The 10,733-nt window shown below is 36.5% G+C and overlaps 1 protein-coding gene across 1 annotated transcript; it reads left to right on the forward strand.

Annotated features, from left to right (window-relative positions):
- The first annotated feature begins 1,153 nt into the window (after nt 1–1,153).
- LOC112526621 (allantoinase) lies at nt 1,154–9,684 on the forward strand. The gene is made up of 15 exons (XM_025136981.1): nt 1,154–1,394; nt 3,455–3,551; nt 4,122–4,242; nt 4,404–4,477; nt 5,038–5,114; nt 5,477–5,513; nt 6,097–6,182; nt 6,448–6,507; nt 6,601–6,737; nt 7,080–7,206; nt 7,355–7,510; nt 7,670–7,780; nt 8,000–8,110; nt 8,885–8,983; nt 9,301–9,684. Exons 1-15 carry the CDS (start codon nt 1,302–1,304, stop codon nt 9,424–9,426), a joined length of 1,512 nt encoding a protein of 503 aa, XP_024992749.1. The 5' UTR covers nt 1,154–1,301; the 3' UTR covers nt 9,427–9,684.
- Nucleotides 9,685–10,733: the final 1,049 nt, after the last annotated feature.

Consider the following 10,733-nt stretch of genomic DNA (forward strand, 5'->3'; position numbering starts at 1 on the left):
TTTAATAATATAATTTTTTATAAGGATAATAATTAAATATTCTATTAGAACATAATAATTATCCAAATTATATTGTAGATCTTTTATATTTAAAATAAATGTTTATCTTCTATCTCGTTATGTCTATTTTTAGTTAGTTATACGAATTCAAACATAAAACTTTAATAAGTTGTACTTACGCATATTTTATTTGTAATCTTGAATTTTAAATAATATGCATCGTTAAACGATACTTCATGCGTAAAAAATAATTTATAATATAGTATATATATATATATATATATATATATATATCTTTTTATTGTATTGGAATCATAAAATTATGAAATATTTAAATAATATAATTAATTAAGAAATCTCGAAAATAAAGAATATTTTGGAGTCAATGTATTTATTTTAGAGATTTTTACTTTTCATTTTATATTTTAGATAAATTATGTTAAAAATGTTGTTTCAAAAATCAATTTTACAACTATAATTTTTTAGAGCATCTTTAACAACTATGTTAAAATAAATAAGATAGATATTTTAACATTTTTTTTTGCTTTAACAGCTATGTTATCTTGTATACAAAAAGAAGAGAAAGATTGTAAAAATCTATAAATTTAAAGAAAACTTTAAATAAAAAAAGAAATTATTATTTTAATACTCTTTAATGATAAGATTATTAAGGACCGGTGGGGAACTCAGTTCATCTGCCTTGAACGGGGACGGAGATTCCCCGCTAAAACGAATCCCGGCCCGGGACTGAGGATCCACGGTAGACTCAAGTCAGAGCCGGGGTTATCATTCAAATCAGGGTCGGGACCGGGGATCCCTGGTAAACTCAAACTAACGGATATTCTTCATTTGGGTTTGATTGGAGACAAGATGTTAATTTCCGTACCCGTCGGGGACCGGGGTCTGGTGCAAAAAACCGAGGCCGGGATTACAAAACCCACCCCATCTCCGCTCCGTTACCATACTTAAAGATTATTAATAATATAATTTTTTTAAACTCTTGTGTTGAAAAATGGTTATGAGAGTGGACTGTGACTCCGCCACTGCTCCACTTGAAAGACCATCACATGATCCAAAATTCGTAGAAAAATCAATTAAAAATAAAAAAGAATATAAATTTAACACATCACTTGGCCATTTGCCAATCAGAAAATCCTTTTTTCTATATAACCACCAATCGGAGATGAAGGCCAGACCGCCGGAGACACCGCCGACTGCCATCAATCCATCCTAAAGATTCTTCCTTTTTCCGGTGAAGTTCACAATCTCCGGCCAAACCCTCGTCGCCGTCGGCCATTGAAATGGAATCAGGAACATGGAGGCTTCTTATCTCTATGATGCCATTGATTCTATATTTGCTCTTCATCCTCTACTCTAATCATACTTCTCAAAAGGTTTGATTTTTATAAACCCTAATTCTTTTCTCTACGGATTATTTCACTTTCTACACATTCCTTTTACATGTTTTGACTATAAACTATGTGGGTTTTTTTGTGTGTGTTGGATATATGTGTGTTTCCGGACCAGCTTACATAATACACCTGCTAATTCTTGGGGACTGTGAATGGTCTGCTGTCAACCTCCATAGGCACAAGGCCTCGGATTCGGACCTGGGGAAGATGTGATTTCCGGTGCATCCCCTAAACTTTAACCGGTGGCCACAACCCAAGTGGTTAAATATGTGGTTTTATAGTGTTGGGACCTTTGAGTCTTTATATAAAAGAACTCTTGTAGTGATAGGGATGTTGCTAGAGGTTTGATGGTTCGTGTCTAGCTAACGGACGCAGGCTAAACGGTGCCCCTAGAGAGGAGGTGAAGAAGTTGTTGGGTTCACCTGCGGTGATACTATGTTAGGATATGTGGAACTTTTTTGAACCTCGATCTAAAGAAACTCTTTAATAGAGAGAGAGAGAGAGAGAGAGAGGAGGTTTCAACCTATACTTAGGTTTGATGGTAGCCGAAGTGGGACTCCAACAGGGCAACAGTTACTGTCAGTCAAAATTTTGATCAATTTGCCATGTAGATCTCCATTCGAGCTAAAACCAATAACCCATGAATCTTTTGGTTCAATGGTGAAGATCGGGTCATTGTTAAAGGAATTCCCTGAAACGACTTCTATCCAAATTGCATCTAGACTTGATTTACGCAATGGTGGAGACTCTTTAAGTCTCGAGACAATTTTTTACACTTAAAACTTCACAGCAAAACACTGTGCTGTGAATGTTCAGATTTTCTTTTACCTTCACAATATTTTGTTGTGAAGTTTCAAGTGTAAAAATGTGGTCTCATGGGTCTTACGAAAACAGGCTAGTCTCACGTGAACCCAATCCAAGTTAATTATGCAAAATAAGGTCTAAGGGATTGGCTAGATTTGAACACTTTCTCTTCAATATATGTTGAACCCCCTACTCTTCTAAGTGGCTCTTTTAAAGGATAATTTAATGAGTTCACATGGTAATTTAATACGGTGGAATCTGCTGTTGTGTGTCTTTGTGTCACATGCAGTTGGACACACTCTGGAACTTGTTCAGAGACTCGAGAAGTGTGCACATATATATATATATATATATATATATATATATATCGGTAATAACTCATAAAGTTGTGATAACCTCGAGAACTGATGCATCATGATTTATTTCATATGATCTTTTTATCAAAGTTTAGGATTTAGAGTATTGATTTACATATATTTGAACAATGCGAATTTTTTTACGTGTTTGTATAACAAAAAGTACACATAAAAAGGTTTCACATTGTGAACACATATGAAACAAACACATTGTGGAACAAATATATGTTAATAAATACATTAAAATCTAGGCTTACATGGAAAAATATCATGTTAAACAATACCTTAGGGTAAAAGTTTTTACAATTCTCACAATATATGGGGTTCTCATTAATTATGCTCCCACTCACACACACATATATAGAGAGATACTTGGGATCATGTGAGACCAACTTGTTTTCGCGAGATCACAAAAATAACGTTGAACCTTCAAAACAAAGCACTGTGAAGGTAAACCTTCACATTGTTTCTGCTGTGAAGGTTTGGTGTTTTTTGTACCTTCACAATGTTTTGTTGTGAAGGTTCGGTGTTATTTTATCGTCTCACGAGTCTCACGAAAACAGGCTGGTCTCGTGTGAACCCAACTCTATAATATATACATGTTCTTGAAATTTCCTACAAACATTAGGGATTTCTAGTGTCTAGAAAATCCCAGTTCTGATTCTAAAATTATTTCTTGAGGTAAAATAGTCAGATTTTAAGAAGCAGTTAAGAACTTGTGCAAGTTTGATGGTCTAAAAGTTACGGAAAATTGCATCAAAATGGAAGAAACTTTGTTTTCGTTCCTATTTTGGGAATCTACTTTCAAAAGCACCATTTCTATTTTGGGAAACTATGTCTTTGATGCAATTAAGGAAACATTCTGACCTATACAAATTGCAGCAATCTACGACAACCGGCTGCAGCCTTCTTCCTCATGATCGTTATTGGATCGTTAGCAAGCGGATTGTGACACCTCATGAGATAATTTCCGGCGCAGGTTTGTTCAACGCCTCGTATACATTTTGACACTTGAAGTCAAACAAGCTAACTTCATAAGGGCCAAAATGTAACGAACTTTGCTTTTATTTCGTACCCATTTTGACCGATAACCAGTTGATCTTGTACCTTTCATTGACGTGGATGGTCAAGTTATATTCTAATATATGATTATGTGGAAAAATGTCACATCAAAATCAACTGATGCTGCATAGGTTGAAAACCCATTTATCAAGTAAAACTGGGTAAGAAATAAGAACCGTGTTTGTTACACTAATCGAGAAAAAAAAATCATAATTACACTAAATAAGACTTGAAGAAGTCGACTATGCTGCCCTCGGGTGTATAGCTCAGTTGGCAAAGGGGCAAAGCGACTTTGCTCAAATACACAACAAGTTCAAGTTTGAATAATCCCGCTAGAGACGGGTTTGAACCCCTCACCCTCTGAAATGCCTCCTCACATGTGGTCTGGGGGGGGGGGGCGGTTTCATGTGGGCCCCATCAGGGTTGCCAGTAATCAACCTTTTGCTGAATTTGTTTAGATATGTTGATTGAATTTGCAAATGGGCAGTTGAGATCAATGGAGGAAGAATCATATCTTTGGTTAAAGAAAAGGATTGGCAGGGACAAATGAAGAATGGACCAGTGATTGATTATGGAGAAGCTGTTGTGATGCCTGGTTTAATTGACGTGTAAGAAACTTTTTCTATAAATAATCTTGATTTCTTTCCCCTTTTTGATCTTTGTGTTGTAGATCGAATACGATATCAAAGATGTAAGCTTTAGTAATCAAAGTGACGAAAAGTTGGAATCTTTACACGTAAAACGGAATTCTTTTGTGTGTTGGTCGTAGGCATGCGCATCTTGATGATCCGGGAAGGACGGAATGGGAAGGATTTCCTTCAGGAACGAAGGCTGCTGTTGCTGGTACGTCGATTAGGCGGTAGTATTCTATCAGTTGTTCTAGAATTCGGTTTTTTAATTCGATTGAAACGGAAAATAAGAGAAAAAAGTTCAGGTTTTCTTTTGTTATATCATTTCTTCTGAATCAAACCAGACAAAACCAGTATATCCCACTCGAAAATAGGGTCTGGAGGGGAGGGGGCGTCTCACCTTCACCCTTTCCACCTCCTTTCTCCGAGCCCACTATATTTTCAAGTCGTTACACCTAGTCTGCTACCCTTGTACTACGCCTCCAAGAATATAGTAAAATGGGATTTGTGAGCTCTTTATAGCCTCAAGTTGTGGGCTACCAATAACTTCCACCATGGTTTTAAGTTGGTCAACCTGTTGCTTTGGGCTTTAGGGTGTTACAAAGAACTCTTATGAGAGGTTATGTGTATATCATATTCTTCCGTTCTCTTGTCTCTACATTGCTAGTCATGTCTCCGTCACTTCACACCGGGACCCACAATCATATCCTCGTCGTTATATATGGGACCCACAAGATGAAAATGTTAAATGACCTAAAATCTTTGTTTATACAGGTGGGATAACAACATTGATAGATATGCCTCTGAATAGCTTTCCATCTACCGTCTCTGAGGAAACCTTAAAACTAAAGGTGAAGAAGTCTAATTTACACTTCATCATATGCTTTATCTGTTACTCCTTCTCTCTCAAAATAAATGTCCACAATGAAAAAGGCATACGGTTTTAGGGATGTGCAATTATTACACTTTTTAGCTAACTAAATGACACTTTTACCCTTAATAACTGACAGAGAGGGAGAGAGAAATTTTCTCCGTCTCATAATCAAGGGTAGAATGGGAAGGTAGACACTTACTTTTGAAAATGGACGCTTATTTGGGACAAACTGAAATAGAAATATGGACACTTATTTTGGAACAGAAGGAGTATTTCTTTTAAATCATTGCAAGTGAAATGCTAACTCATTTTTTATCATTATGAAAATTTGGATGACAGGTAGAGGCTGCAAAAGGGAGGATCTTTGTTAATGTTGGTAAGTTCTTGAAACCGAAAAACGAATAAAAGCCAATTTTGATGCACTCAGGGATTGTTTACTACCTGCTCACCGCCTCTTAATGGGTAAGAGATGCTTACCCGTTAAGAAGAGATGTTGTTTATCAACACACACTTACCCGCAAATATGCTGACCAATAATGAAGGGTTGCTTTTTGAATCGGTCAATGCTTCATTAAGTGCTTACCCACACACTTAGTAAACAACCATTTTCAGCCAACACTTACCCAGACTGCACTCTTACTCGGTTAGCGTTCACCTAAATTATGTTGGTAAACGGCATGCTTTTCATGTTTTTTCACGTCGGCTTTCCTTTCCTTTCCCACCTGCCCGGCGCTCCGGAGGGTGACGTCATACTCCTTTTGTAAAAGGAGGAATCGTATCAGTTGCCCCGTGACTCATTTCTAAATCCCGACATTACATCATACAATATTCTCATAGGTGAATAGAACCAAACAAAACCAAACGAACGCAGTATATCCCACACAAAGGTAGGATCTAAGAGGTAAGATGTACATTGATTGTTCTCGTACTCGAATCTTACATTTATTTCTTTTACGCAGGGTTTTGGGGAGGTCTAGTACCCGAAAATGCATTTAACGCGAGTATTCTAGAAGGTCTCCTAAACGCCGGTGTTCTTGGTCTGAAGGTATGAAAACTACCTTCTTCCTAAAACACCCAAGATTCAAACTTCCATTTTTTTCTTATCACTTGTTCACTCACACTCCTGCACAAGTTGGGGGTCTTCACAGAAACAACTGCTCTACTCTTTGGGGTGGAGGACAGGTCTGCATGCATCTCATCTCAGTACCCTACTATCAAGTGGGATTATTGTGTCAGTTTTGTTTCGTTTTCAGGTTATTTTTCTTTATCATTGTGTCTTACTCTATGTTCCGTATATCTTCCGTCTTCAGTCGTTCATGTGTCCTTCAGGAATTAACGACTTCCCCATGACCGATGCTAGCCATATCAAGGTACTTAAATAATCTAGAATGCTTAATCTTGTCTATTTGATGTTCAAAATTGTTTTTCTGAACGGTTTTTCTCTTTTTTTTTCGTACCTCTAGGAAGGGCTTTCGATATTGGCCAAGTTCAAGAGACCTTTGCTTGTCCATGCTGAAAAACAAGAAGAAATCGAACTTAACGATGGTGTTGATGATCCTCGGTCCTATTCTACGTATCTTAAAACCCGACCTCCCTCATGGTACATCTAGTTCTCTTAAATCTAACATAAAAAATGGATCAAAATGTAACGAAGTTTGCCTTTGTTTCTATTTAATGTAACAAAGATTTTCTATTTGTTGTAACTAAATGTTAAAATTTCCTATTTTTACTCATTTTGATCGGCAACCTGCTGATCTTGTAACATCTGACGACTGGTATCCACGTCATCTGAGGTTATAGGATCGGCACGTTACTGGTCAAAATGGGTACAAAATAGAAAATTTTGAAACTTTGTGGCATTTGATGCATTTTGCCATGATCATAATCGGACTTATTAAAGGAGACCGTAATTTCTAAAAGTGTCTGTTTTTGGTTCGGTTAGGGAAGAGGCGGCCATTAGAGAGTTGCTAACGGTATCAAAAGACACCAGAATCGGTGGTCCGGCTGAAGGAGCTCATCTTCACATCGTTCATCTCTCGGATTCTAGATCTTCTTTAGAATTGATCAAGGTACTCGTTTCTTTTTTGGTCTTAAAGGAAACAGTCTCTCTACCCCTTGTGATAAACAAAACGTCAGTATGCATCTGATCCTTCCCAGACCCTACTTTCGAGTGAGATATACCGTGTACATTTGGTATAATTGTCGTTTTTGTTATAGGAAGCAAAAGGTAACGGTGATAGCATAACCGTTGAAACTTGCCCACATTATCTAGCCTTTTCCGCAGAAGAAATCCCGGAAGGCGACACTCGTTTCAAGTGTGCACCACCAATCCGCGATGCACCCAACAAAGAAAAACTCTGGGAGGCCTTGATGGTAATTTCAATTTCGATAATCTCTCCTATAGTCTTCGTCAGGGCGTTCCAAACTTTTTGGAGGTCCAATGTATCAAGACTATAGATCGACTGGATAAAGGCTAAAACATGTATTATTGGGTCGCCATCTTACCTTATGATGTGAAATCTGAAACTGTAGGACGGACATATTGACATGTTGAGCTCCGATCATTCACCGTCGGTGCCGAAGCTCAAACTCTTTGCCGAAGGCGATTTTTTGAAGGCTTGGGGAGGTATATCTTCGTTACAGGTTAGTTGTCTTTTCGGGATCTTTTGGTACTAAATCGTTCGTTAGGGTGCGTGTGGTACATGGAACACAGGACAGAACAAAAACTTGTCCTATGTTTGGTGCAACATTAGACTGGGACAGGACAAGACTAACATGGGACAAGATTTACAAATTACTAAACTACCCATGTCACATTAAAACCATGAAACCTTGCATAATTCTTGGTTTTTTTTTTTCCAGTTTGTTCTTCCTGTGACTTGGTCATATGGGCTTAAATATGGTGTTACTTTGGAGAGATTGGTTTCATGGTGGAGTGAGAAGCCTGCTAAACTTGCTGGCCAAGATATGAAGGTAACATACCATCAAGCTTTTATATATATATATATATATATATATATATATATATATATATGGAGTCGGGTTCATACGAAAATGGTACCTATTTAGGAAAATAAGAGACAAACCGATCACATGTGATTTTACACTAACATCAGGTACATAACCACATGTGATTCATGCGACCTTGCCACACGGTCATAGGGTCGCTCTCATGCTTTTTTTGCTGTTAATGTAAAATCATATGTGATTTTGTATGTAATTTAGTCATTCTCTTATTTTCTTAAATAGGTATCATTCTCGTATGAACCTACCTCTCTCTCTCTCTATATATATATAGAATTAGGTTCAGCAAAAAACTACAAAAATGCAAAACTGAGTAACACCCTCTGATAACCATTCATTTGCGGTATGCACATGTGCATATAAGGCAAATTACTTTTATGCACATGTGATGTCTTACAAATGAATTGTTATTAGGTATCATTCTTGTATGAACCTATCTCTCTCTATATATATAGAATTAGGTTCAGCAGAAAACCATAAAAATGTAAAACTGAGGAACACCCTCTGATAACCTGATAACCATTCATTCGGTATGCACATGCGCATATAAGACAAATTACTTTATATATATATATATATATATATATATATATATATATATATATTTATATAGGAACCTATAAGTGCTCTTTTAGAGAGAGATTCAAAGGGGTTCCACATCTTCACAAATATCAACGTCATATTTTCGTTCTTCAGCATAATAACATGATCAAATATTTGCAGGGAGCGATTGCAATCGGAAAGGATGCAGATATTGTTGTTTGGGAACCGGAAGAGGAGTTCAATCTTGACGAAAACCATCATGTACACCTTAAACATCCGGTACGAATTTCCTTCCTTGACCTTATGGGTGCATTTGGTACGTGGGCCATATCAGGACAAAAACTTGTGAACAATTAGATCGAGACAGGGCAAGACTGAGCGGGACAAAAATGCATTTTTCCTGTCCCACCAAAATAGGTAGAACAAAAATCAAGAAATGAGACAAGATTGGTAAATTACTGAGCTACTGTGTCGAATTAAAACCCTAAAACCTTCCACAATTATTTCATTTGTCTATCTCACTCTCGCTCTGTATTCCTCATCTTGAATATAAATTGTTTGAAAGCCGTGAAACTAACCACGTTCTTTGTCTATAGAGCATATCGGCATACATGGGATCACGACTGGCCGGAAAAGTTCTGGCGACTTTCGTTAACGGAAACCTTGTTTTCGATGACGGAAAACATGCTCCTGATGCATGTGGTACAACTATCCTAGCATGATCGACGATCAAATTAGCCGGGAATTCTTACCATCTGATCTCTACCTTACGATCAACCTACCCGATTTGATCGATGTTTCCTTCCGGATCACGTCACAGTCGAATCTGTGTTCTTTTCGGGCAGTATTTCCAGCATCTGTGGTTGTAACAGAGGGAAAATCTGATGGTGTAATCTTGCAATTTTTACTGGAGATTTACAGAATTCATGTATATACATGTATTAGTTATGACTGAATCCCAATTATGACGGTCTGAAAAATCTCAACTCAATCCAACCTGGTATAACCCAAACCCGTGTTCAAAAAAGTTGGATTAGTCGAGAAGTGATTTTAGGGAATCGTGATTTCTTCGTAATTTGTTGTGGTAGATTTAATTATTGGACGGTCTGAATTGGTTAGCAAAGTTATCATCTTTTTGTTGGTTAACAAATGACTGACTCTCTACATGTGTGTGTATATATATAGAGAGAGAGGAACGATCGATTGCAAACCACTTTCATTTGTGAAAACCCTACAAACCAATCTCAAGCATTCATTTTCTTAATCAATGATCAAGATTAAACAGTGTTATATTAGGAAATTAAAAAAAGGGTAGAATCGGCAAATCACCCATATGAATTTGTTTCACTTTATGAAACTGTATTTTATCACTATCTTTTTCACTGTATGCAACTATTTCACTGAATGAAACTGTATTTCATCATTGTATGTAACTATTTCACTGTATGAAAAACATTATTTCATCATTGTATTAATCTGTATTTCTTAACTAGATAACAATGTATTTCTTTATTGTATGAATCTGTTTCACAATATTTATTCATATGTGTGAATCTGGTTCACTGTATGAATTTGTTTCACATTATGAAACTGTATTAATCTGTCATCTTCATTGTATGCAACTATTTCACCGTTTTATATTTAAAAACAATTGATTTACACCTTCCATTTAAACGGTTTATATATTTACGTTTTCATATTTAAAAATAATTAAATCATTTCCAATATTAACCATTATACAGTAAAATGACAATTATACTCTTACTTATTAAAATTAAAGAATAAAAAACGGAAATTTTCTATTGGTCGAGACTCGAGAGTGGTTTTCATAGTTTTCACGAATAAGGTGGTTTGTAATCTAACCCTCCTCTCTCTCTCTCTCTCTCTCTCTCTCTCTCTCTCTCTATATATATATATATATATACTATCTTATAAAGCATTTGGCTAAAACTCTTAAAACTCTTAAACTCGTTCATCCCCAAACGATTTCATCCCTATCCGATTTCATCCCATATCTGAATTCGTGTAA

This window comes from Cynara cardunculus, assembly GCF_001531365.2.
Source record: "Cynara cardunculus var. scolymus isolate 2C chromosome LG 14, CcrdV1, whole genome shotgun sequence".
Classification (NCBI taxonomy): domain Eukaryota; kingdom Viridiplantae; phylum Streptophyta; class Magnoliopsida; order Asterales; family Asteraceae; genus Cynara; species Cynara cardunculus.